The sequence below is a fragment of the Mesoplodon densirostris genome, chromosome 15, assembly GCF_025265405.1.
Source record: "Mesoplodon densirostris isolate mMesDen1 chromosome 15, mMesDen1 primary haplotype, whole genome shotgun sequence".
NCBI classification, from domain to species: Eukaryota; Metazoa; Chordata; class Mammalia; order Artiodactyla; family Ziphiidae; genus Mesoplodon; species Mesoplodon densirostris.
The window spans coordinates 23,146,803-23,174,619 of NC_082675.1; the positions used below are offsets into that span (position 1 = coordinate 23,146,803).

At 53.2% G+C, this 27,817-nt stretch overlaps 1 protein-coding gene across 7 annotated transcripts in view; it reads right to left on the reverse strand.

Annotated features, from left to right (window-relative positions):
- Positions 1-2,053: 2,053 nt before the first annotated feature.
- Positions 2,054-27,817, reverse strand: part of ASCC2 (activating signal cointegrator 1 complex subunit 2) — a 39,583-nt gene continuing 13,819 nt past the window's right edge. For all 7 annotated transcript variants that reach the window (XM_060118285.1, XM_060118282.1, XM_060118279.1 and 4 more), the window contains 15 exons: positions 25,175-25,242; positions 24,152-24,262; positions 22,728-22,840; positions 18,862-18,936; positions 18,309-18,416; positions 17,989-18,057; positions 17,689-17,763; positions 16,263-16,443; positions 14,766-14,980; positions 13,629-13,748; positions 6,114-6,207; positions 5,898-6,028; positions 5,238-5,334; positions 3,937-4,016; positions 2,054-2,614 (listed from right to left, as the gene is read on the reverse strand). In XM_060118285.1, the coding sequence (XP_059974268.1) occupies positions 2,443-2,614; positions 3,937-4,016; positions 5,238-5,334; positions 5,898-6,028; positions 6,114-6,207; positions 13,629-13,748; positions 14,766-14,980; positions 16,263-16,443; positions 17,689-17,763; positions 17,989-18,057; positions 18,309-18,416; positions 18,862-18,936; positions 22,728-22,840; positions 24,152-24,262; positions 25,175-25,242 (1,709 nt within the window). In that variant the 3' untranslated portion in view covers positions 2,054-2,442. The remainder of the gene's footprint in view (positions 2,615-3,936; positions 4,017-5,237; positions 5,335-5,897; positions 6,029-6,113; positions 6,208-13,628; positions 13,749-14,765; positions 14,981-16,262; positions 16,444-17,688; positions 17,764-17,988; positions 18,058-18,308; positions 18,417-18,861; positions 18,937-22,727; positions 22,841-24,151; positions 24,263-25,174; positions 25,243-27,817) is intronic.

Sequence of the window (27,817 nt, forward strand, 5' to 3'; positions counted from 1 at the left end):
TGGGACAGGCAGGTTCTTGCCAAGTATCTACTCTTCCAAACTGCACCTAGCCATCTCAGAGGGCCACTCAGAAAGGATCTGTATCCATGGGCTCCAGGCATGTTACTTGCCCTCCCTGGGCTGCCGGGGCCCCTTTGAATGGCTCTGCCCACCCACCTCACAGAGGCACAGGTGCAGTGTTCAAACTGACATGTCCACCGTCACTGCCAATCATGGACTGGAGACAAAGACACTCAAATCTTAAGTCCTCTTGGAGGCACAAGGTCTTAAAAGCTTCCTGGGAAATGCCTGTGATAGTCATGTTCTCTGCCAGGGTACAGAGAAGGCACTTAGAAAATTCCTGCTTAGGAGCAGTCATGGGGGTGGTAGGGCCCAGTGAGTGAGTGGGCAGGGTTCAGAGCCTCCACCCCACTTCACTTATAATGCTGCCCATCTTAAACCCTGGGGCCTCCTCGGTGGATCTAATTGGCACCAAGTGGAAACCATTCATCTGGTCCAATGTACCCACTTCATATGTAGGAAAACCAAGGCCCCAAGAGGTGAAGGGGAATGTCTGCCAGCACTATTCTGGATGACCCCTGAGCTGTTTCCAAAGCAAGCCCAAAAGGATGCCCTCATGATCTGAAATGGAAAATCACCTTGAGGTGATTCTTCAAGGGAGACTAAGTTGGACCTGGCACTACATTCTGGAAATTTTCAAAAATCCCCCGTCTTCTCAAATCCTTTAAACCAGGACGCTAACGTGAAGCCTGAACTCCAGGTGGTCAGGAGGTACAGATGACAAGTGAAGGTGTGAGGGGCTGTATAAACAGTAACAGGTAAGGCAGGTAAAGCCCAGGAGCGCCACCCAACCCACCTTACTTCGCTCCAGGGCCAAGGGCTGGGCTTAAGCAGCTCAGAGAAAAAAAATGGGCCTGCCACTGAGCTGGGTCCCTGGCAAATGCCTCCAGGAGGAAAGAGTCTTCCTGCTGCCTGTCAGGACAGCTGTCCCTGGGCCTGATCTCAGCTAATTTGACAGCGTGAGGGGAGGACACCACCCCCATATCTACTCTGCATCTCAAACACACCGAGAGAACTGGTGTGACAGAGGAATTGCTATTGATTTCCACTTGTGCAGTCTGACCTAACAAAACCAATTCATCAAGTGCCTGTCTGCCTCGCTGCTTCAGACGCTCATCCTAACCACGTGCAAATAAAGTGCACTAGCATCTAGGCTGATTTGTCAAGGTCCAGCTGGGCAGGGGCCCTGGCTTCCACTGATGGTCTCCGGGCCAGGCTGGCGGGGGGGTCAGTCCAGCAAATGCCCTGCTGCTGATCCGCCACCGATCAGCCACATTCTGGGCGGCCCAAGAATCAGGATGTCTGGCAGCTGCGGCCATGCTAGGAGCTGGTTGGCCATGCCTGGGAGGGGGCTTTGAGGAACAAGGCCCAAGTCCCACTCGCTTCAACAGGACTTGGTAGTGACATCGTCACTTGTTACTTCCTGTCTCCGACCCCTTGATTTTGGAGGATTTAATGGAACGTCTGTGCAACCAGGAGGCACTGAGTTCTGGTTTTGGCTCGGCCACTGGCCGACCATCCTTGGGCAGCTATGAGATGGAGAAGACACCACCCGTGGGGGCCCAGGTCCCCGAAAAGGCCAGGGGTCAGACTGGGTGTCCAATCCCTGTTCTCCCACCTCCTGGCTGTGGGCGGACAGCCACCTGCAGTTCTCAGTGCCTGGCCTCCTTCATCTGCACTATGGGGCTGAAAATCGTACCTACCTACCTCCTAGGGTGGCGGTCATGGGGACTGAACAAGCTCACAGAAAGGACTGCAGGGCCTCACACGCTCAGCCCCTGCTTCCGCAGGCAGGGACCGGAGGCTCAGAGAAGGGAGTGATGTTCTCTGGGCCACACAGTGAGGCAGAGCGAGATCAGGAGGGGTGAAAACGAGAGGCAAGCATGAAAGGCTGATGAAAAGAGCACCGCCCTGCCGCCCTCCTCTCCTGACGGCGGCTGTCATCGAAGCACTGGGACACAGGGGGAGCGGGTCACAGGCCCGGCACGGATCATTTCTTGAAAGGGTCAAAACTTTATTCGCAGGGGTTTTTTGTGTTTTTTTTTTGTTTTTGAATACACAGGTTTCCTGCCGTCCAGGGAGAAAGGGACGTGGTGTCCAGCTGCACGAGGTTTGGGGGCTGGCCTTGGGGTTCCAACCCCGTCCCTTGCACCTGCGCGCTGGCCGCTCGGTTCCTCTGCTGTGGATAAGGCACTGTGTGTTCTGCAGGATGGCGCTCACGGCTGGCTGGCAGACGACGAGGTGGCCTTCTCAGGGGCTGCGAAGCTGAGGCTGTTGAGGGGTGGACTTGAACTTGGGGCCTGGCAGGGGGCCAACTGGCGAGGAGGCCCCAGGCTATGGTACCTCAGCCTGGCAGGTCCGGCTGGCCCTGGTGCAGCGGCCTCAGGATGGAATCATGCCTTTGCTTCTTTTGCGGTCGGTCATGGCTCTCCGGTTGTGGTTGGCTCGTGTGGCCTTGCTGGATTCCTTCTTCCTGCGTTCCTGTGTTGTCTCTCGGCTCTGCCCGTGGCCCCGGGGGCTGCCAGCCACTGCCATCGAGCTGTCATGCCGGTACCTGAGGGAGGAACAACCCGCCCCCACAAGAACCCATCAGCCAAAGGAGGAGGCCCTGATGGGAAGAGCCCTTTGCCTTCCTCGGAGGACCCTGGGAGAGGACACAAAGCTTGGGCCAGGATACCCGTCCCAGCTTCCAGGGGGAGGAGAAATGGAACCTGGCAGGGGCAGGGCTGCGGGGGCTCCGGCCAGCGCCGTGCCCTCTGTTTACTCTCCTCTGAGCCCTGCCTCCCGATGGGCCTCTGGCTAAGCTCTGAGGGTGGACCAGCTAGTGGGCTGAACGCAGCCCACAGTGCAGAGAGGACGAGGGCCTGGGGATGAGCCCCTCTCTTCTCCACCCAGGGCCACATGATACAGATGAGGTAGGACTCCAGTTCTACACCCCAGGGCCTTGCTTGGTGGCCTCCCAAGACCAAGTGCACTCAGATTTGACCTTGGGCCTCTTCAGACCACATCAGCTGCTGGGTTTACCCAGAGCTCTGTGCTCAGGGGGCTGCGATGGATCAGAGGTCAGAGTCACTCTGCTCTCTGCTCAATGACCTTCTGTGGCTCCCGGCTGCCTTCAGAATGAGATCCAATGTCTTCCCCACTTGGTTAGGCCCCCTGCACCCAGTGGGCAGGGCTGTGGGAGTCCCAGGGCGAGGATGGGGGACTGGGCTTGAAACCCCTGGCTTGGCTTTAAGTGGAAGAGGGACCTGGGGCAGGTCCTTGGCCCCTCTGGACCGCACCCCACCCCCAGGAAGACAACGGGGTGAATTAGAGGAGTCTCTGGTTACCTGTTCCCAGCTCACCTTCGAAGACCCCCTCCCTGACCACCCTGAGCTTTCTTGCCTTTTTCCCCTCACATGACAAACTCCTTTGCACACTTTCCACCTTTAAGGGCCCAGCTCACATGCCCCATCCCTAACATGCCTCTCTTGGCCATAAAGGATATGTGCTTGTCTGTCTGTCTGGGCTCTCCCACATTTTACACTCTGCCTGACACCAGCGAGCCGTGGACACATCATGCTCCCACACTGGGTGATAAACCCCTTGTAGTATCTATCAAGTAATGGTTACAAGTGTGGACCCCAGAGATAGGCCACCTGGACTCAGTCTCTGCTCCGCCACCTACCAGCTGTGTGACCTTTGGCGGGTTACTTAACATGTCTGGGCCTCAGTTTCCTCATCTGTAAAACGAGGGTAATGGTAATAGTAGCTACTTCATAGGTCTGTTGCCAGAACTAAATTAACACATGTAAAGCACTTGGGGTTTGTGTGTGGGCTTCCTGTGTGGTTGGCTGGGCTTCCCCCTCCCACCAACACAGCCTCTTAAATGCTCACCCCTTCCTGGCCAGGAAGGCCATGCGCCTGGCTTCTGCTTTTTCCCGCAGCACTGCAGGGTCCTGCACAAAATGGTCAGGCTGTGGAGGGGAGGGGAGAAAAGAATCATGAGCTGCCCCATTTCCCTAAGTTGAGGTGAGGCTGCACCTGGCCCAATCCTGGTGACACCCCCATGCCAGGAGTGGGGCTAAGCCACAGTGCGGCTGGGCAATGCCCCAGAATGGAGCCGGCTTGCTATGGTTCAAGGTTTCCACCAGAAGCCCCTCCTCTGACCCTCCCACCAATTTCCAGAAGAGAGGCAGCTAAAGATGGCTCCATGATAGCAGGAGCACGATGATGACAGGTGGGAGCAATGGGGAAAGGCCAGGATGGCCACCACGAGAGACCACACGGGGCCTGGAAACCCAAGAGAGCGCCCTGGAAGCTGACTCCTCCCCCCGCTGGCACCACAAGCAATGGGCTGCGGGAGCGCCCGCCCTGTGCCAAGGTGGGGAGAGACTGGACTAGCGGGAGAAAGCAGGACCCAAGGACCACAGACAGGCTTTGGGGGCCCGGGCTGTTTCACAAAAACAACAACAAAACAAGGGGAATTAGTAACTTTTGAAAACTTCAGGATTTGACATAAAAATCCAGGCTGATCCCTTGCCTGGAAGAAGGGAAAACCCTGGAGGGTCCGGGCCTCCACAGTGCTGAGGAGCCCCTGGGCAGGGCATGTGTGTCCCCCCACCTCAGTTTCCATCAGGTCCCGCTACTCATTTACGTTGGTGGCCTGGCCCCGGACACATCTGAATTTGTCACCCTGGCGGGAGGACATGGTGGGGGATCCAGGGGTCCCAGGCTGCTGCCCCATTCAACCTGAGCAGCGCTGCTCTTATCTATTTTATATGAGGCTCTAGTTAAGATTTCACTTGAAGAAAAAGTTTAGTGGCTAAAAAACAGAATTTTCAAACCCATCATCCCAGATGACCTCCAAAGGGCCCTTGGGCTCTAATGCCTCTCTGATTTCAAGAATTGCCAACCTGGGCACGGAGGCCAACAGCTGTCCCTCTCCTGGGCCCCAGGCTCCTGGGCCTAATGAACCCAGCAGCTCGAAGGCCCAGCCTCTGATCCATCCCCTGGGCCCTCACTGGGCAGCAGAGGTGGGTTCTAAGCCAGCAGCTCTCCAAGCAGACATCCCGGGCTCAGAGGGACCCCCACCCCCCGGGCAGTAATGCTGGAGCCGCCTCAAGGCCAGGTTCAGGGAAGCGGGGCGCAGATCCTGATTCACCCTCCCCTTAACCTGCCACCTGCCAAGGAGGTACCTTGGGGGCCTCGTCCTCAGCTTCCTCCTCCTCCTCTTCCTCCTCCTGCCCTTCTCTGGGCACTTTGGTTCTCAGCACCTGAGGGATGGTGAAGGGCCTGAGGGTTTAGAGAGAAAGTGAGATCAAAGACTAGAAACCTGGAGCGTAAGCCTCAGGGAGGAGGGAACCCCACTGGGTGAGAGGGGCTGCCAGGATGGGGAAGGGCTCAGGAGGCTGGGAAAAACCAAAGTGCTTTTGAAGCCAGCTTTGCTCCAGCCCCTGGATTCTGTGTGGGTACCAGGGTCTGACGTGGGGGCTTTGGGGAGACTGAGCTGGGGCTGTGGGGGTCTCCAGTTCTCTCTAGTCAGGGCAGCTCTGCTTTTACTGGGGAATTGGGGAATCTCCATAAGATCCCACTGGGAAAAGTTTTCTGCAATTAGGAAGAAAAATGTAAAACTCCTGCATGAGACCCAATAAATGCTGCCTCACTCAGGTAGGTTGGACCAACCGGCCAAGGGGGTGGCTGGGGTGGAGGGAGCACTGGACTAGGAGTCAGGAGGCCTGGGTTCGGGCCCTGGTTCTGCCACTGACTTGCTCACGTGACCTGGGCCCTGGCTCCCCCATCTGTATAAACAAGAGGCTGCGGGAGGCCGCTCTGCCCCTGGAATTTGACAGCCTCACCTGCGGCTGATGAGCTCATCATCTGAGTCTGCGTCGTTGGCGCCCACCTGGTTGCCATCATATGTGTCATCATACTCATCCTCGTAGTCGTCACCGCGGTAAGGCGAGTCCTCCCCTGGCTGTACTGGCACCTGAGACGGCAGAAGTGTGGGTCCGAGGGGCCCGGGGCTGCCCGGTCTCCCCCCGCAGCACAGCCGGTGGCCTGGGGACGCCTACCTCCTCCGCCACCACGCTGTACTGCTCATAGCGCCGCCGCTGCGCCACCACCTCACGCTTGTCGTTCAGCAGGCTCCGCGCGCTCTCCTCCTTCCTGGCACCGAGAGGAAACAGCAAGGAGGCACAAAAGAAAACCATTAGGCTTTGAAGGCATGGGAAGGGGCTGCGGCTTCCATGGCTTACTTCTCCCCACCTCAGGCCGCCACAAACCGAGATCAAGCACTGGTGGGGGCGTGGGGCTCACCGCTGCTGATGCCCATGTGACTGGGTCCAGCCACTCTAGAGGGCACCCCAGGAGCAGCTGTTAAAGTGGAAAACATGCCCCCCGCTTCAGCTGGGAGACTCCCTTTCAAGGCGTCCACCCTGCAGCAACGCTGGCCATGTGCGCACAGAGGTCTGATTGGGGATTTTCTTTTCAGCATCGTTTTTAACAGTGAAAAACGGAGAGCAACTCATGTCCATCACGGGTGAAATGGCCAAAGGACCTGTGCTCCCTCTGTGCCACAGAATGCTGGGCGGCAGCTCTCAAGAATGACGGTGATCTATTTGTGCTGATGGAGAAAGAAATCTAAGACATTCTCCAGGAAAAAAGCAAGCAGAGAAAAACTCACAGTATGATCCCATCTGTATAAAAAGCAGAAAGCAAACCAGAACAACTGTCTCCTCCTGTGGGCACATACCTATCTATGCACGTAAATGCACAGAGAGAGGGCTAGTAAGCCCCCTGCCAAATGGCTGGTTACTCCAAGGAGGGGCCTGGAGTTATCCAAATCTTTTAAAACAAACACAAACTGAAGAAATAGCAAGGCCACATGTCGCTTTCTTAGTGAGCTCAGGGGAGCCCTAGGCGGCCTCAGGGTGTGAGGGGCAAGGAGGGGTCCTGGTCTCTCACTTTCACCCCCGATTTAGCACAGGGCCTCGTCCGTCCTGCAGTTCAATCTTCCATGTCAGACTGCATGGTAGGAAAAAGTCTGAAAGTTTAACTCCTGTAATATCACAGGGGAGGAAAGTCGGGTGCAGGGGAGGGAAGGGGAGAGACGTGTTTTGGGAACACAGTGAGCTGTAGCACAGCCATAGCGGGGACTCAGGCCTCTTGACTCCGGGTTTTGCAAATCTGTAGAAAAACCTGGTTTGTCAGACACATAGGCCTGTGGAATGTAGTTTCTAGCCCTGCAGTGGAAATCAATATGAGATGCCAGGAAAGAAAATCCAGCTTAGCTGTGAAATCGGGCCTCTGGAATGTATCAAGGGTAAGGGGAAAAAAAAGAAGAGACACAAAGTCTATAGCATTCATAAAAATCTTCTATTATCTGGCTTTTGGTGCAGGGAGGGGCAGGCGCCTGAGTCTGGTGGGCTGTGTCTAGCCTGGGAGCCTGGTGCAGGTCAGGACTGCAGCCCCCAGCATGGTGGGTTAGGATTTGCTTCCTTCAACCGTTTTTATAAAGGGCCTACTACATGCTGGGCAGGGTGCTAAAGCTGGGTTAGGGAGAGATTCAGAAAAGAGTAAGATCTGGATTTGCCCTTAAGGAGCTCAGTCTAGTGGCAAAGAGCAGAAGTGTGCTAGATGAAGGCAAGCATGTCCTGGAAACACAAGGAAAGGAGAAATGAACTGCGGTGCAGGGGGCCTAGTTGGGGAGCTGGAGAAGGGGTAATGGAGGCTCTATGGTGCAGAGATGTTTGTCTGGACCAGGGAAAAATCTTGGTCCACGGGAATCTTTCAGCTCATGCCAGGAGAGGGGGCGTCTGACTGTGGCCTCGGCCCTTACCTGGCTCTCTTTGCCACGTTGAGGGCTGGAGAGAAAAGAGGCAGAGAGGAAATGAAAGGGGCCAAGCATGTCCATGTGGTTGGTGCCACTGGCAGAAGCACACCCATTCAATCAACACACGTTTCCTGAGGGCCTGCTAGGCGCCAGGCTCTGCCCTGGGCCAGGGGACCAAGGATAGATTAGAGCTGTCACTGTTCTCTCTGCCACATCTCACAGCTCCTGGTCTACCTGGCCCCCAGTCCCGGCAGTAGGGAGGTTCTTTCACACGGTGCGCCCTCTGGTTATGTTGCTCCTAGCAGCACCACAGAGAAGCCTGGCAAATTGCACCTGCCCCAGCTGGGTCCTGGGAGAGGACACGGGTAAGGACAGAGGAGCCTGGTGCCCTGGGTACCCCATCCAAGAAGTGTGGCTTTGGCCCCATGACCTCATTGGGAGCCAGAGAAGGAAACGAAAATCAGGGGCAAAACCAGCCAGGGGGCTTCTCTGGTGGCGCAGTGGTTGAGAGTCCGCCTGCCGACGCAGGGGACACGGGTTCGTGCCCCAGTCCGGAAAGATCCCACATGCTGCAGAGCGGCTAGGCCCATGAGCCATGGCCGCTGAGCCTGTGTGTCCAGAGCCTGTGCTCCGCAATGGGAGAGGCCACAACAGTGAGAGGCCCGCGTACCGCAAAAAAAAAAAAAAAAACAGCCAGGAAAAGATCCATCTGACCCCGAATAGCCAAAGCAAACTTGAGAAAGAAAAATGGAGCTGGAGGAATCAGGCTTCCTGACTTCAGACTATACTACAAAGCTACAGTAATCAAGATAGTATGGTACTGGCACCAAAACAGAAATATACATCAATGGAACAGGACAGAAAGGCCAGAGATAAACCCACGCACATACGGTCACCTTATCTTTGATAAAGGAGGCAAGAATATACAATGGAGAAAAGACAGCCTCTTCAAAAAGTGGTGCTGGGAAAACTGGACAGCTGCATGTAAAAGAATGAAATTAGAACACTTCCTAACACCATACACAAAAATAAACTCAAAATGGATTAAAGACATAAATGTAAGACCAGACACTATAAAACTCTTAGAGGAAAATACAGGAAGAATACTCTTTGACATAAATCACAGCAAGATCCTTTTTGACCCACCTCCTAGAGAAATGGAAATAAAAACAAAAATAAACAAATGGAACCTAATGAAACTTAAGAGCTTTTGCACAGCAAAGGAAACCATAAACAAGATGAAAAAACCCTCAGAATGGGAGAAAATATTTGCAAACAAAGCAACTGACATCGGATTAATCTCCAAAATATACAAGCAACTCATGCAGCTCAATATCAAAAAAACAAACAACCCAATCCAAAAATGGGCAGAAGATCTAAATAGACATTTCTCCAAAGAAGATACACAGATTGCCAACAAACACATGAAAGGATGCTCAACATCACTAATCATTAGAGAAATGCAAATCAAAATCACAATGAGGTATCACCTCACACCAGTCAGAATGGCCATCATCAAAAGATCTACAAACAATAAATACTGGAGAGGGTGTGGAGAAAAGGGAACCCTCTTGCACTGTTGGTTGGAATGTAAATTGATACAGCCATTATGGAGGACAGTATGGAGGTTCCTTAAAAAACTAAAAATAGGGCTTCCCTGGTGGCACGGTGGTTGAGAGTCCACCTGCCGATACAGGGGACACGGGTTCGTGCCCCAGTCTCGGAGGATCCCACATTCCGTGGAGCAGCTGGGCCCGTGAGCCGTGGCCGCTGAGCCTGCGCGTCCGGAGCCTGTGCTCCGCGACGGGAGAGGCCGCAGCAGTGAGAGGCCCGCGTACCGCAAAAAAAAAAAACCTCAAAATAGAACTACCATACAACCCAGCAATCCCACTACTGGGCATATACCCTGAGAAAACCATAATTCAAAAAGAGTCATGGGCTTCCCTGATGGTGCAGTGGTTGACAGTCCGCCTGCCGATGCAGGGGACATGGGTTCATGCCCTGGTCCGGGAGGACCCCACATGCCGCGGAGCAGCTGGGCCCATGAACCATGGCCGCTGAGCCTGTGTGTCCGGAGCCTGTGCTCCACAACGGGAGAGGCCACAGCAGTGAGAGGCCCGCGTACCGCAAAAAAAAAAAAAAAAAAGAAGAGTCATGTACCACAATGTTCATTGCAGCTCTATTTATAATAGCCAGGACATGGAAGCAACCAAAGTGTCCATTGACAGATGAATGGATAAAGAAGATGTGGCACAAATATACAATGGAATATTACTCAGCCATAAAAAGAAACGAAAGTGAGTTATCTGTAGTGAGGTGGATGGACCTGGAGTCTGTCACACAGAGTGAAGTAAGTCAGAAAGAGAAAAACAAATACTGTATGCTAACACATGTACATGGAATCTAAAAAAAAAATGGTTCTGATGAACCTAGGGGCAGGACAGGAATAAAGATGCAGACGTAGAGAATTGACTTGAGGACACGGGGAGGAGGAAGGGTAAGCTGGGACGAAGTGAGAGAGTGGCATGGACATATATATACTACCAAATGTAAAATAGCTAGCTAGTGGGAAGCAGCTGCATAGCACAGGGAGATCAGCTCGGTGCTCTGTGACCACCCAGAGGGGTGGAATAGGGAGGGTGGGAGGGAGACGCAAGAGTTTGGGGATATGGGGATATATGAATACATAGAGCTGATTCACTTTGTTATACAGCAGCAACTAACACAACATTGTAAAGCAATTATATTCCAATAAATATGTTAAAAAAAAAAAGGATCCATCTGAGAGCAAGAACATCAGTCAAGCAGCAGTAGCTTCGGAGACTGTATTTGGTGCAAGTTGCTTCCTTGGCCTCCTACAAGCCCAGGGAACACACGGGCTCTCCTGAAACGTGCCACCTTTTCCCTCCTTGTTTCCTCCAGCCTATCCTTCAAGGCCCAACTCTAACTGGCCCTTAGTGGGGTGACACCCACTTTTGAACCTCTAAAGGGTCTGCAGAGGCAATAAACCCCCCCTTTTCCAGGTGAGGGATCAGGGGATCCAGAGAGGCAATGTAACCTTCCCAAGGTCACACACCTTCTACCAGCAGAGCCACGGCCATAACACAGGCCTCCTGACTCAAGTCTACTTGGCTACTTCCTGAGTGGTGTGATCACAGGCTGGCCCCTTATCCTTGCCAAGACTTAGTTCTGCCTCCCAGGGATGATGTGAGCATGAAATCAGACAATGAGCAGAAGTGGACCTGGCACCTGCTGAGCTCAGCAAAGGGAATCCTACTTCTTTCACTACAGGACTTGTCAGAGCCTTTAATGTACTAATGTGCCCTGTGACTCTCCAGGAGGCACACAGGGTGCACAGACATTTTTGGCAATAGAACTAATTTGAGAGAGAACACTTATTATCTTCCAGGGCACCACTGTCCAGTCCAAAGGAGTTAGGGGACCCCACCTTACACACACCGCCTCCTTCCTTAGCTACTATACACCTGTGGCATATGTGCTTGGCGTCTACCCAACAACCCCCCCTTACCGCACCCCCACTCCTATCAGACCCTCATTTTGCTCAGGTCCTCCCCCTTCCCCCTTTTCCGGGAGCCCTGGACCTCGGCCCTGTGACCCAGTTCCTCGGTGAGATGTGAGGGGAATCTGGGGAGTTCTGGGAAAGGTTTCCTGGCCTCTAAGAGAGATGCAGAAAGACCTGGTCCAGACTTCCTCTTGGCTGTGTCATTTCTGGACATCACAGCTGAAACAGCTGCAGTTACCCAGTGGCCCTGAGGGAGCAAGATGCACCCTTGATGATGTGGCTGCACCACAGGTCAACCAAGCCTAGACTTCCCTACCCTGTGACTGCCTGTGACGCAAGGGGACAGATTTCCTTATTACTTGAGCCACTGAGTATATCTTATCTGGTTTAATGACACACACGCATTTTAACTCAAGGGTGATCTGCCTTGTGCTACTTAATTTCTCACATGCTCCGTGAAGGCAGGGCCAAGGCCCTAAGCCCCACTGCCCTGCCCGCATCAGGACAGGGGTCCCCACTGAGGCCCCTCCGTGCCCCATCCTGGCACCTCTCCACTCTGTCACGGCTCGTTTAATGTCCTAAGTCTTTCCCACAGTCTCTGTGCCCTTTGAGGATGAGGCCTGGGCACCCTGCTCACCTTGTCTCCTGGTGTCTCTAGCACAGGATCTGGAGATAGTGAATCACTTAATAAATATTTGCTGTATGAATAAATAAATAATGAACACATGAACAGAGACTCTGACCGGGCTACCCGGCACAACAAGTTCAGTAAACATTTGCTACCTGGTCTCTCAGCCAGGCAGCCGGGAGCTCCTTCGAGCAGGGGTACAGCCCTCCTCATCTGCCCCTCTCCCCATGGCAGGGTCATTCTGGCCTGGAACAGTGGCCACTGATACAGGAGAACATCGCCAGCCTGGGATCTGGGGATGTTGCAACGTGCGTGACTAAGCAGTTTGCAAATGCTTCCTGTCCAGCCAGCCAGATGGCTTTATAGTTGCCCTGTGCCGGGTACACAGGCCAGCAGTCAGCCACGCTTCTAGCGTTGGGACAGCCCTGGGAATGGGGAACAGCTTGAGCTTCTGGCACTGAGGCTCCTATCCCAAGAACGGGGCAGGTCCTCTCCCCTCTCTGACCCTCACCACCTCCATCTACGTGTTGGGGGAGAGGGCAGGCTGGACTCATCCAGCGGTTCCTAGATTTCTGGATTCCGTGCAGCAGCCCCATGCAGGAGAACGCTGGGGGTCTAGTGCAGGGCTGACGGTGTCTGATCCCGCCATTCTCCATCATGCCATGTGGCTGCTGACTCTCAGCCCCTCCAAGGGGTCTCCATTCCGAAGCCAGGTGATCTTTCCAAAACATAATGTATCGGCTCAAGCGACCCTCACCATGCTCCCACGTCCTCGGGGCCACCACCCCTGCTGTTCACTCTGCTTGGAAAGCTTCTGCCCCCTTTGCACAACTGACCCTTCCTCATCCTTCCACAGTCAGTCCCACATCATTTTCTCCAAGGAGCCTTTCTGCCTGGACTGAAGCCCCGACTAGAGGCTTGGAAGTCTGTGCACCTCCACCTTGGAGAATCTTTTTCATCTGCAATTTCATGTTGCTTGTTTGTCAAGCTGATTAGTGCAAACTCCACGTGGGCAGGGGCTCTGCCTGTTTCACTCCCCACCACATCCCCAGCACCTAATAAATCCAGGGCCTAGAAGCACCAGGCAAATATTTGTTGAATAAATGATGAATGGACTTTTCAATGCCAAAAAAGTAAAAAGGACATAGACCAAACATTAAGTGGAAAGGCCTTAAAATGGAATACATTCACTTCTGAAAAGCTCACTCAGGACAGGTCCTTCATTTGCTCATTTTGTCACCAGATGGAAAAATTCAGGTCAAGGAGCAGCTGCTGGGAAGCACTGCCCAGCTCTCCCATCCAGGGATTCAGTGGCGGACACCTCCAAAGATGTAAGAAGGGAAGAGGGGCTGGTTTCGGTCCCGCTGGCCTTTTGCTGTCAACAAGGAGGACTCACTAACTCTGTGTGCAGAGTTGGAGCCTAAAGCAGGATCATTAGAGACCCTGAGCTCGGCTGCTGGGAGCACATGGGTGCCAGGTATGGGGGGAGCCCCGAGCTGAAGCTCCACGACCAATTCCATCAAGATGGGGGCCCTGAGTTTCTCGCTTTCTCTCTGCACTTGCAGAGTTGGGGTCCCTGGAACCCCACGGCCCACCACACTCACCTCCTGCCCTTGTGTACCCGGCTCAGGTCCACTGAGTCCCTGCTGAACACATCAAACTCATCATTCTGGAAGATGTTGTGACGAGATGCCAGCAGGGGAGTCGGGTCTGGCTTTACCTGTCTGGGGGGCAGCACAGAAATCCATTTCAGGGGGCCTTGCTAGTGGATGTCTATCTGCACCCATTCCCCCCATCATGTCTTATCCGTCAGAGACTCCACCCCCCTTCAATAGCCACACCTGGGACACAGCCTAAAAACCTGCCCAATCCTGTCTAATCCTGCCCCTGCCTGGGTAGGCGGCCACCCCTCATACAAAGTGTCCCTTGGTCCTGCATGCCATTCACACAGGTTTTGCTCACGACAGCGCTATGAGATAGTCAGAGGTCACTCAAGCTCTTTTTGCCTCAAGTGCCCTCACCTGTAAAATTGGCACACGGAGGCTGAGGAGCTTGTCCAAAGGCAGAGCTAACTTCATTCATTCATTCATTCATTCAATAAACAAAATTTATTCATGGAAGAAACATCCATTCCTGCACTCATTCCTTCTGCCTCCCGGGGCCTTCAGGGAAGCAGTGGGCCCGACTCAGGAAAGGTGGGTATGGGGGAATTCCCTGGCAGTCCAGTGGTTAGGACTCTGCGCTCTCACTGCCGAGGGTCCAGGTTCGATCCCTGGTCGGGAACTAAAATCCCACAAGGCGTGCGGTGCAGCCCCCCCCCCCCCAAAAAAGAAGGGTGGTTGTGAAGGAAGTGAGCTTTGGCTGTCCTCCCTCAGGAATCTACTGGGAAGGTGGCAATGACACGGCAGGCCAGCAACATCAGAGCTCTGAAGGCTGTCGACCCCTTGGTCACATCCCTGTGGCTCTAATGGGTCTTCCTACGAGGTGGAGCAGGGCAGTCCGGCGGTGCCCACTCTGCCCTGCAGGGGGCATGTGAGGACCTCCGGGGCCTGAGGTTTCTGTTTCCTCAAAGAGGACATTAGCTTCCATGGTTGGGAAACTGCTGTGGGGAAGAGCAAGCGAGCTGAGTCCCGGGACACGTGGGAAGGAGGCGTGGGAGGCAGAGGAACTAAGAAGGGCCCCTGACAAGGGCCCCGGGGCAGGCTGGACGCTGTGAGCCTCCTCCCACCCGTCTCTCCCACCTGTCTAGGCTGCGGTCCAGCTGGCTGAGGGCAGGGGCCAGCCGCCCCTCCAGGATGTTGTTGATCACCTGCTCCGGGTCATAGCTGTAGTGCTCCAGGCAGGCCAGGATGAAGCCCTCGCCAAGGTCTGGCAGCAGGTCCTTCACTTGGGAGATGAGTGAGTCCAGCTCCACGCCACACACGGCGGGGCCTGGAGCAGCTGCTGCCCCCAGGCACTGTGGGAAGAGCCAGAGTGAAGTAGAGGAAGGCTAGGTTGGGCCAGTGACAGGGCAACCGGCCCCCAACAGTGCTGGTCTCGAGTCAGGGGACCTGGTTTGAGTCCCAGCCCTGTCCCTCCTGGCCGAGGGACCTGAGCCAAGTCACTTAAGTGAAAGGGGGCTCTACGATTTACCAGCTGAGCTACTTCTGGCTGTGTGACTTGGGGCAGTGTGCTTTTGCACAAAAAACACAGAGCACTGTGCCTGGCATGGACTAGGCTCTCCATAAACGGCCATGGCTTCTATGAATCAAGTCCTTTTCCTGCTCTGACGGGTTGATGACTGATGTCAGAGCGGAACAGCAACCACCAGACCTGACTACGTGGAGATGCTCTCCTTTGATTATCTCCGCCTCAATGAGGGGTATTCAGTGTATAGACAGCTCGAAGTGGCTTAATTTTTTAGGCTTTTAAGGAAATTTACAAATCAAAAAAACAACAGTAAAACTCCTCCATGTCTGAAATAAGCCAAACGGGGAAAAGGGGTGGTGGTGCGGGGAGGCACAAGGGGCTGTCATTCTCCAAGGTCCTGGGACAGCAGTCATGAGGCCTAGGGTCTAACAGGAAGAGCAGCAGCGTCTGTCAATGGAGCATTGAGGGCCAGCCAGGCTCAGAGCACTCACTCCACACAGCAGCTCTGAGCATCATCCCACAGCCACATGGAGGTGGGGACAGTGGCAGTCCCCACCTTACAGGTGAGAAACCAAGGGTGATGTGAGGGACGTGCCTGAGGCCACACAGCTGGCAGGTGGCAGAACCAGGATACGTCCCTGAGCTGCCTGACCCCAGAGACTGTGTGGTCTTAATCCCCACATCATGGTGCCTCCTGACATGCAGGGAGAGTCCTGGGCTCAGTGGCCAATCAGTACGGCCACAGACTTGGCGATGGTGAGTTCTGGAAAAATCTGGAGTGAAAGCACTAGATCAGAGGTTTCCACTCTGTTTAGAGGAGAGGGCCAACAAGGATTTCACATGGAATTTCACTGCTTCATCTTATGGAGGGGAAACTGAGGCTTTGACAGCTAAGCGACTTGCCTTCCTCACACCCCGCCTAGCATGCCCGCAGCTCAGAACCCTCTAAAGGCAACGCAGAGCTGACCAGCAGCTCAAGACTGTCAACTCCAAAAGAAACCCTTTTCCCTGAGAGCAGGAACAAAGAAGGGAGGTTTCCCGCTGCCCCAACCTCTCGATGGGGCCAGGAGGGGCTGGGGAGCAGGGGAAGCACCGCTCTTGTCACACACCTCCTCTTCTTCCGAGTTCTGGGGAAGTGATGACGGTCTGCTGACCGCCTCTACCGCCTCCACGACCCCGTTAGGATTCTCAGCCACCGGTGGGTCTTTGGCATTGGTGGCTTTCCTTCGGTCCACCCCTTCCCATGCACTCTCAACTGCCTGGAGGATGTAGGCGGTCCGAGTCTCGTCCCTGTGAGGACGTGTTAAGGAGTCTCTCGGGAGGGCAGCTCCAAGGCAGCATTGTTTCTCAATTCATCCCCAGCATCTGACTGTACAGCTTCGGCCAGGGGCTTTCTGGGCTGCATCCAGTGGGCATCATGGGCACCTGGGCTACATGAGGAAATGGGCCAGGCAGACCAGAGCCACACCAGCCTGAAAACCCGGTACCTGCCACTCAGCAGAAAGCAGCTCTGGGTAAAGACAGGGCCAGGGGCTGGCAGCAGAGCATCCTGGAACATGGCATTTGGACAAGCCAGCAGCTCCTCCTCTGTACTGACCCCCAGGAAGAGGGCCTGGTGGGGACACTACCACTGGGCTTCCTGTCGAACCAGTTGCGGGCTTTCTGCAAAGGCTGGGGGCCCACAGGGTGTCGCTGAGACAGGACTGAGCAACCTACCCAGCCACCAAAATGGCCCTTGGGCCTGCTCGTTCCTGCCCCTCCTCCCTCTCCACTACCCTGGGTATTGCCAAGCCAGATGCTGGGGAGTTGCCCTAGACCCCCCCACTCTACTTCTAGCCCAACCCCCCACCAGCCAAAGTATGAAACTGACAATGTCACCCTCTGCTTCACACCCTTCCATGGCTCCCCAGCACTTGCAGGGCTGACCCCAAACTTCTCAGTGAGGGCCATCCCTGGGCCATGCAGGTCTGCCCAGCCCCAGCTCATCTGCCATGGCCTAAACCCCCTCCTGCTAGACCCCTTCCCCTCAGCCCTCTGCAATCTGCACACAACATCTGTGGGCTCCTCAGACAGGCCTGCTCTGTCCGCTGTCCCCTGGGAACACTTAATTCAGGGTTTGGCTACCTCCTCTTCCTTGTGCTGTTCTCAACTTGGATTTCACTTCCGTGTGACACCCCCACCCCAAGCTCCACTGGGTTGAAGGCCCCCTTGGTTTCCCCTGACTCTGAATTTCTCCCATATGACACTCTAACTGCCTATTTAATTATCTATCTCTCATCCTGCAGTGAGGTCCATAAGGGCAGGGCTGAGTACATCTTGGTCACACAGGTCCAGATGCTCAGCAAAGACTAGGGTAAGTAGGGCTGTATTTGCCCCAAGGATCAGAGCAGTCATCTCCTCCAGAGACTGGGGCCGGGGCCTCGGCGGGCGTCTAGGGCAGGCTGGCCGCATGTTCTGGGGCCCAATGTCCCTCCACTCCTGTGGGTCTGACCCGGTCAGGTCAGGCCCGTCCCAGGGGCTGCAGTGGAAGGATACAAGGCTGACGAGGCCTGCTGCAACAGGCTGATGTCATCGGCCACGGGGAAGAGCGCATCATAGTCCCGGAGGAACCTGCCAGAGAGAGCGCAGCGGGGGTGGTGGGGAGAGGGTGCCGGGGAAGACAGGGCTGGAGCCACAGGGGCTGGTTTGCTGCGGGCCACTCCCCGTGTCTGCTGCCCAACAACAAATCCCAGAAGCTTAGACTGTGGTGAGTACATGGCAGGGGCTCTATTACGTAAGGTCTCCTGGGGCTGGTGGGAGTGCCACGGGCCCGTCCTAACTCAGCCACACGCTCACCTCTTCTCCTGCAGCAAGGAGCTGAAGATCTGAAGGAACTCTTCAATGAAGCCCTGAATGTTGTCACAGCTGGAACAGGACACAGGCAAGATGAGCTCATTCCATGCAGACAATCTGCAGCTCCCTTCCTCGCCCGCTCACCCCACCCCTCTGCCAGGCCTCCAGCCAGTTGGAAGAAAGAGGCATTTTTCTCAGTTTCCCATCTTTGCTCAGTAACCCTGGAGCAGGGGAGGGACAAGATGAAGTGAGGGAGATGCCTCTGCTGGGCTTGGGGAGGGGGCTCTTCCCCCTGGGTGGGGCAGTGGCTCCCGAGTGTTTACCTGCTTTCTAGGACTGGAAGAAGGCAGATCTGGTTCAGGAGGATGTGAAAAATCTCCAGTAGCTTCTTCCTGGAATGGGAGAGCCTCTGCCACAGGTCACCCAGCAGCCTTCGAAGGCCACAGAGAAAAAAGAAGTAGATTTGAGAGGCAAAAAAGGCACCGAGGGAACTTTTTCCAGCATTTGCAGGTGCCCCTTGCCCCCCAACCCCTGCTCCCGCCCCCAGGGGCTGGGAAAGCCTCACAGTTCGCTGTTGACAGCAGTTGGCAAAAGGCTACAGGCTCTGAAAGGCCAGCTGGTTCCAGGGCCACTTCTCAGCTCAAACAGGGGGTCAGGAACCAGCAGGTCAATAAGAGCTTGGAGCAACAGCTGAAGGGAAAAGGCTTCAATACCGAGGCCGGTAGGCCATTAGGTAGGGAGGCACCAGCCAAATCCGCATGGTCCTTGGTCCCACCCCCTTGCTTAGAGATGGGGATGCCAAGGCCCACGGAGGGCAGGGCCAGAGCTGGGCTTCTCTCTCCCACAACAATACTCTTAGTTTTGTCCCCGCCTCACTTGCTATCTTCAAGCCTCCTCTTCTTAATTGCAGACTCCAGTTCGGGAACTGCTATTTCGTAAAAGGAAGCTAGCCTGTGGTGGCACACGTGGGTAAAAGGCTGGATTAGCTCACAAATATCACACTTCATTAGAAAAAGCAAAGCAAACTCAAGGGAGTGGGAAGGCCTATTTCTTGCTCCCAAGTTGTCACCACAGTTTTCTCCCGGGACCACCCTGGCTCTTCCTGAAGTTCACCCCAGACTGTCCCACAGTGGCTGGTCCTAGGAAGAGCCTCGTGGGAAGTGCCCTGGAGCTACTTCCCCCATTCATATGGGAAACCAAGGCCCAGATAGGCTCATTCTAACAGAGCAATGAGAAGGCCACCCAGGACTCACTGGGGTTTGAAGAACAAATACAAGGTGACTTTTTTCTTGCTCAAAAACTGCCGGCAGCTCCCTACCTCCTATGACATCAAAGTGTAACTCCTCTCTGGTACATCCATACCTGGCACAGTATAGCCAACCCTGCTTCTCACCTCAGCAACCTCACAGCCACCCCTTCTCAACTCAGATTTAAACTCTCCATCCCCTAAATTAGGAGACTGGGATTAACATAGACACACTACTATATATAAAATAGATAACTAATAAGAACCTACTGTATAGCACAGGGAGCTCTACTCAATGTTCTGTAACAGGGCTTCCCTGGTGGCGCAGTGGATAAGAATCTGTCTGCCAATGCAGGGGACAGGGGCTCGATCTCTGGTCTGGGAAGATCCCACATGCCGCAGAGCAACTAAGCCTGTGTGCCACAACTACTGAAGCCCGCGCGCCTAGAACCTGTGCTCCACAACAAGAGAAGCCACTGCAATGAGAAGCCCGCGCACCAACGAAGAGTAGCCCCCGCTCGCCACAACTAGAGAAAGCCCGCACACATCAACGAAGACCCAATGCAGCCAAAAATAAATAAAGAAAAAAAAATTCTGTAGCAACCTACTGATATATGGGAAAAGAATCTGAAAAAGAATGGATATATATATATATATATATATATATATATGTGTGTGTGTGTGTATAACTGATTCACTTTGCTGTACACCTGAAACTAACAACACTGTAAATCAACTATACTCCAATAAAAATTTCAACAAAAGCGAAAACAGAAACTCTTCATCCCAGCCACACGCTTCCTGATCGCGCTCACCCCTGTGATTACTCCTCCCCGGAACTAGATGCACAGCACTCAGAAGATCGTGTTTTCACAACTTAAAATGCAGCTACCTCTCTTCTGGGGTGTAATTCTATCTCTGAACATCTTAAGCTTCCCAAAGCCAGAAATGCAGCTGACGTGCCTAGGACAGTGCTGAATCTGCAGCAGGCACCCTGTAAACATCTGTCTGTCAATCGGCTGGCTGCTGACAACTTTTTCCTAGTGCAGTGCTGTGCGTAGCAGAGGGTAAGCAGGCCCAAAGAGGCAGGCCTTTCGAGGCCCACAGCATGGCACCCAGAAGACAAGAGAGAGGGTAGTTTGGCTCAAGCAGAGTCAGGAGTTGCCAGGATACACTGCTGGTGGGAGGGTTAACTGAAACAACCCCTATAGAGGGTGATTTGGTGAGATCTGTGAAAATTTTAAATGCATATACCATTTGTTCCCACAAATTCCTACTTCTAGGAATTTATTTCTCAGATGTACTTGTAAAGAGGTACATAATGACCTGTGTGCAAAGTTATTCTTTACGGCAATTTTTTTGTAATAGCAAACAGTTGGAAAAAAACTAAATCTCTGGGGGCTGGTGTCCCACACAATGGAATTCTACCCAGCCATACCAAAGACTGAAGGTGCTTTATGCACAGATGTACATTAAATTTAAAAGTAAAATGCAAACAGTACATACAGTCCTCATAATATGCCAGTATATTAAATATTAAAAAGAGGGCAGGAGATTTATAATGTGTATATTTGCTTATATGTGCGTATTTATATGCATATCTCTGGAAAATTCCACAAAAAAAACTAACACGATGCTTGTGTGTGAGGAACAGAACTGGGGAAGGGGGAGAGGGAGGCTTTTCAATGTGTATTTTATACTTTCTGAGTTTTGAACCATGTGAATGTATTATTCCTTCACAGAATTAAAGGACAGAAAGAGAGGAGGGCGGAGAAGGTTGTTCTGAGAGAGATTAGCTAGAGGGCTGTTTGGGGAGGTAGCCCCTTGACCAGAGCCCTCTGGGACTGAGGGGCTGCTTCGCTCAGTGGGTGTTCCTGGCCTCCAGCACAGTTGGAACAGGCTGAGCCAGCCCCAGGCTGTTTGTGGGTCAGAGGCAGTGTCATTTGCCAAAGGCAGGGTCACTCTCAGTCAAGAGTGTTTTCTTCCTCCTCATCTTGAGACGGGTGGAGCTGCTCCCCTGCCACCACGGGTACCTCGCAGGAAAGTCAGCTCTTCCAGAAATGACCCTCCCATCTCCAAAGACCCTTTCCAAAGCCATCTGTGCCATGTTTGGGAAGATGCTTTCACAAAATGGGAAAATGCTTATGGGGAGTAAAATACGTCTAAGAACAGCATGATCTCTCAGAGTGATTTTCATTTCCTACCTTTGGGGATTTCCCGAAGTTCCTACAAGCATTTGTCACATTTACCATGAGAAAAGATACCTTTTAAAAACTGTGACAACATTTTTAAGAGTCCCATCCTAACCCCTTCCTTCTGGGGAAAGTATGGATCAGTGCTTTATTCTAACGTTCTCCGGGAGGCCGATCAATCCTCATGTCTGATTTTCGGGAGCTGAGGAGATCCAGGCAGGCTCAGGGCACCAAGCTGCCATCTCTGGCACATGCCAGGGCTAGATAAATGTTTTGTTGAAACAAAATGAGCAAATGACCGAATGCACAGAGGGCTGGGTGGACGGGGCTGGGCAGCTCCCAGAAGCTCCTGCGAACGGTGGGGAGAGACGCCTGGCAAGAACAGCCAGAGGCCACTGAGAACAGGGCAGCCCACCCCCACCTTCTGCCATTGCCAGGCAGTGTGCCAGTTACCAGCCCACCCCCCGCGCACCCCCTTCTCACTGCACATGGAACAGATGCCCACGGTGCTAAGTGGGCAAACAGGGTCTCCCTCCCCACCCCGTATCCCCCTTGGTATCTTTCTTCATCACAGCAGGATCTTTCTATGAGTTCTTTGGATAAAAGCCTCCAGGGCCTCCCTCCTGCCTGCACAACAAAGGCCCCACTCCCTGCCAGCACACATCAAACCAAGTCTGACTTCCCTGGAGCCCTCTCTGGTTGTCGCCTGCTCCCCACGCCCACACCCGCCCTCCGTGTCACACTCCACTCCCCTGTTCTCCCCGGAACACACGCTGGGCCTCCACAGGCTTCACTCTGCCAGCCTGAATGCCCTTCCGGCCGTGGAAACCTTTCTCTGCCTGGAAGGTTGCTGTTCATTCTTAAGACCTCATTTAAGGGTCGCCTTGAAACCTTCTCTTATTTCACCAGATAGAACTTTGCTCCCTCGTCTGTGTTCATAATTCGGCCCCAGCAGCTGGCGCCACACGGGCGCACATCTGCTCACGTCCTCACGTGTGCTCTTCCCTGGGCTGGAGGCTGAAGTCCTCAGCCCGCTCCTTATCATCTCTCACTCCCTGTGACTGCCTGTGACAGGGGCTCTGAAACAAAATGGGACTGAATTGAAACTGCCCGACTCTTGGGTTGGTGTTTTTCTTCCTCCCCTCCCCTGTTCTTAGCCCCAAATAGCAGTGCTTCTCAAATGCAGCCTCCACACAGGCAGGAGCTGGAAGAGGGCCTGGTGCATCCTAAGCACCCAATAAATACTTGCTGAACGAAGATGTGAACTCCAACCTCGACTTCAACAGCCAGAACTACCTCTGTACCTGTAACAGAAGTCGTGCTTCTGGAAGGTTGGGCAAGCCAAAGGGAAGATATCCAGAAAGGCCCAGAGTGTGGTGCAGGTATCACAAAGGTAGAGAACGATGTCCTTTAATTCCTGTCGCCAAAGGAAAACACTGCATTATTCTCTTCCACCCCCAGGGACAGCTCTGTAGAGGGTCTGAGACAAAGCTGACAAAGCCGGGGGTCCCCAACAGGCAGGTGAACGCTGGAGGTCCCGGGCAAAGACTGGCTTGTCCATCTATAGAAGCACGATCTGGGGAGCTCGGGTCTTGCTACTGTAGTTCAAACAGATGCACAGCCGGGGATCTCTAGGGTGACTTCTAGCTCTGGGCTAATACGATTCTCTCTCTCTCTCTCTTTTTTTTTAAATTAAATATATATATATATTTTTTGATGTGTACCATTTTAAAAGTCTTTATTGAATGTTACAATATTGCTTCTGCCTTGTCTTGGTTTTTTGGCCGCAAGGCATATGTGGGATCTTAGGTCCCCAACCAGGGATCGAACACGCACCCCCTGCACTGGAAGGCAAAGTCTTAACCACTGGACCGCCAGGGAGGTCCCCTGGGCTAATACGATTCTCTCTTGGAAGTTGAAGGAGAACCTGTCCCTGAATCTGAAGACAGCGCCTGAGGTCCCACACAGAAAGTACATCCCAGTGAGGACAAGAATAGCCCACCCCACTTTCCTTAGAGTTTGAAGCGCCTGTACAGAACAGAGAGTGCGTCCTCATAGGCTTCTCTGATTCTCACGATGACGCTAACAAGCAGGCTGGGATCTCCATTTTACAGATGAGGAGACTTATCTGTAGAGACTTCTCTGCGGTTCAGAGGGGTAACATGCCCTGCTCCCACAGCACTCGGTGTGCCCTTTTCTGAAACACTTGTTTAAGGCCTGTTCTCCCACGAGATCGCAAGCTCCAGGAGGGCAGCTCACAGCTGCTTCGTTCCTCCTCTAACTTTGGTGCTTAACACAGGGCCAGACGCACGTCCAGGCTCCTTAAACATTTACCTCCCGTCTGTCATCCCCATTAGATTCTGAGTTCCATGAGAGCAGGCGCCATGTCTGCTTCTGCTCACTGCTTCACCTTCACAGCCCAGCCTGGGGCCTGGCACGTGCTAGGGGCTCCTCCGCGCAAATCAGCGCGGTGGATGAAAGGCTCAATGAATAACGCACCAAGGAACCTGTCCACCTGAACTATGTGAAGACTCAACCTCCATCCTGTTCCCTCTGCTACTCCATAAATGAAGCTCCCAGTGAAAAGAGAAGGCCTGCTGAAACGCTCTATACCTGTGTGACGGGAACAGCTGCCGGTGGGGTTGGGGTAAAAAGGGCTGTGAGCAGAGGAAGAAGCTGCTGGGCCTTCTACTGGCCAGAAAGAAGCTGGGCTGAAGGGCAACCTCACCAGGAGAGGCATGTCGCTGGGGGTCAGCCGGCCCCTCTCCTCAAGCTTCTGGGGTGTGGCGCAGGCCCCGTCCCCTTGCAAACCACAGTGCTGGAGGATATTGCTGAAGACCTGTGAAACACAATAGATGACTCTCCCACATCCCGTCGAGCCAGCAGCTAGGACCCCCACCCTGCAGCGAGGGACTGGTGATCTGAAAACTGCCTCGGAATCTTTAAATATATGCCAGCACTCCTGGGACACCAGCTGAGACAGTGACCTTCTCAGAGAGCGGGGTCAGAGTGGAATCTGTGTCAAAGTGGAATAATGGGGGCATCCTTCTTGCAGGATTGTGGTGAGGATTAAAATGACAAAATGTATGTAAATCCTGTGGATATTACCTGGATAGACTGGACAAGTGTATGGTGATGAATATTTAAGAGTTACAGTCAGTAACATATGTTTTTGGATCCCCTGGAGATGGCGATTTATGGGAACTATATTGAAATAAAAGACAAATCAACAGTGAGGGGAAAACAGAGCCCATCATAAAATCATGTAAGTGTTTAACTGATTGTGCTATATTTTAAGTATGCTAGCATGTAAAATTCTAAGAGTTACTGTCAACAGTGGTTATCTCTTGGTGGTGGGATTATGGAGGGAGATTAATCTTCCTCTTTCTGTTTTTTTTTTCTTTTTTTAAAATTTTCCAAATTTTCTACAATGAACATTATTTCATCTGATTTGAGAAACGTACAGGGGTATCCTTAGAGGTAGATGGCTGTTGACAAACAACACAAAATGCACCCCAAGCTCTTTCTGTATGAGTGCTGGACAGCCCTTAGATTTCAGTCCTGTTCAAGAGAGGAAAGGATGAATTCAAAGGAGCGAGGTGAGGGGTGCAACAAAGAGACAGTCTGGAGGTGTATCTGGGGTGGCGGGTGGGGGGGATTTCTCCCCGACTCTTCCAGGAAAGTTGAGAAACATCAGCAGGTAGGAGAAGGGCTCTGCCTCCCCTGGGCAGGGCTGAGAGTCAGTCAGTACCTGAAGGATGGTGGGCATGGTTTCATCCAGGTCATTGTAATAACTTGGCTGTTGGAGAAAGATGTTTCCTGAAAAGAGAAGAGAAAGGTAGGAATTGGGAAAAGACAGTAGGAGTGGAGAGGACGCAGTACAAATGGTTGCCAGCATGTTCTGTGACCTTTCTCCTCTTTCCTAAGCCTGCCTGCACTAAAGCAGTCCTGGCCCTGGGCCCCGCTGGCACAGAGCTTTGGCCCAGCCTAGAAACTTCCCCAGGGTGAGGGAGGGACCTTGCTCAGTACAAGTTAACCTTTTAAGCACCTCTGCCCAGCAAATTACGTAAAAGACCCTCCCTGGTCAAACCAGCTCACCCTGCCATCCCCAGGGAATGATCACACTTGGGCAGTGTCCTTTGTATGACAGCACTGGCTTTGTAAACTGGAGCTGGTCATCCAGGAAAATTAGGAGACAGGATCACTCTGCTCAAGAAGCCTGGGTGCTACAGTCCAGGAGTCTTGCCAGGCCACGCCTCTAGTAATGTGAGGAGATTCTAGGGAGAAATTTCTCTAGAAATTCTCTTACCCTCTGCTTTTGAATCTGCTAGCCATACTAATCCCTACTCCAAGGTGAGAGGCCTGCCGGGACCTGGAGATAGATTTACCACACATTTGCACTTATTCCTATAAAATGAAGCCCCCCCCCCAAGTGTTCACTATCCTCCAAGTGCTGCTGCTGTGAGTGCGGAGGTTAGAGCATATGGTAACTGGAACAGAAACCGAGTGTCCTGGCTGCCCAAATGGGTGGGGGAAGGGGGGAGGGAAGGAGGATCACAGCTAGCTAGGGGACATGATGATGCAAAATGCCCCAGCCCTTAAGAAGAGCCTGGGTTCCTCATCCTACTACAATCCCAGGACCTAAGGCTGGCTGACTGTCAGGGTGCTCTGACCTCTAGGTGTCCTCTGTCTTTGGGCAGGTCTGTCCTCGGTTGCCTTAATGATAACCCTGCAGCCCTCGCCCTATCCTGGAGGATTTGAAAATGAATGAGATCAAAGGCCAGATGGGGCTGGGTGAGTAAGCAAGTCACTAGGTGGCTGGACTTTGTGTATACACCTTCCTGGAGGCCGCTTCATTCCTCGATTCCAGAAAACTGAGTTTCACCAGCAGGAGCTTCCTCAGCACCTCCCATCTGACCCCTCAACCTGTGAAGGTACTCCCTGACCATCTGTGCCCACCTGCTCCTGACAGGCGGGGAGTGACTGCGCTGTCTCCCCACCAACCTCTGCTCTTCCTCATAAAACCCTCCTAGCAATATCCTCAAGGGCAAGTTTGAACTCCTGACCACGGCACGAAGGGCCTGTAAGATCTGGCTTCTGCTGGCATCTCCGGCCACCCTCTTCCCAACCCTCGAATTGCATTCTTCCCTCACACCATCCTCAACCTCACACAGTGAGCCCTGTCCCCTCCCTCTGACTGCAGTGACCTCCCAGAGCTAAGCCTACCATAAGGCAGATGTCACCCTCTCCAGGCAGAGTCTCCTGACCCAGGCATCAGGAGCAGGTCTCCTCCCATACTTCCCAGGCCACACAGTGGTCCTCACCACTCCTGGACCACCGGGAAGAGGGGGAGGCACTCTTCCATAATCCTTTCCATGCTTAGGCCTGAGTAACAGGGATATTTTATAAGCATCAAAATAGATCACATTTCACAATATACCCTTGCGGTCTTTGGAGTCTCCTTCTTCTCCTTTATCTGATTCCAATGACATTGAAGATCTGACTTTGATCTCTTAAAGAAATAATTAAAAAAGAAGGGACAGCAATGGCTTCCCTTGAAATATCCCTTCTCAGACTGAAGTAGTTCAGAAACCCAGGGTGGATGCAAGGTATTGCCAAAGAGATCAGTGCTGTCCTCCACAGGGCCAAGGCCTCATATACTCCTGCTCTGGCAAAGCAGCTCCAAGAGAGTCTAACTGAAGGGCCCTGCTTTCACAATTACACTTGCTGATTCACAACACCAGCCTTAAGGTTGAAAAAACAAGGAGGAGGCAGGGACAGGGCAAGGACTGGGCTTCTGCCCAAAGGACAGTTGGCCAGTTCCCTTGCTCCCCCCTTGTCTCTTTTGTCAACCCTCTTCCAGCTGATCTGCTTTGCTCAAGAGCTTCTGTGGTGGAGAAAGTGGAGGCTGCCCCTTGCTGTGTCTCGTGTCTTCTGCTCAAGGGTTGGAAAGAGAGCTAGTGTGTGTGTGTGTGTGTGTGTGTGTGTGTGTGCGTGCACACGCGTGTTGAAGGGTGTGGAGAAGGGGCCTGCAGACGGAGAGGCAGATAGACAGACACACACACACAATATGAAGGGGCTCCTGATACCTGATCCTGCCCTCTTTTCTGTGAACCAGCCTCTGTGAGCCAAAGAAAGGGCTCTCCTTAATAAGCCAATTTAGGGTTCCCAATCTGGGGGTGAGAATATCTAAAACAGCTCGAACTCTATGAGGGGGTATGTTTTCCTGGAGACAAGCTTTCATCTGATTCTCAAAGGAGTCAGTGACCCAAAAGATTAGGAACCCTGGCAACAGGCGGAGCTCTCTCACACCACCCTTGCTTGTCTGGAAATGCGGCCAGACAGCATCTCTGCCTGGACCCTCACAGCCGTCTACAGCCCACGGACCTAATGC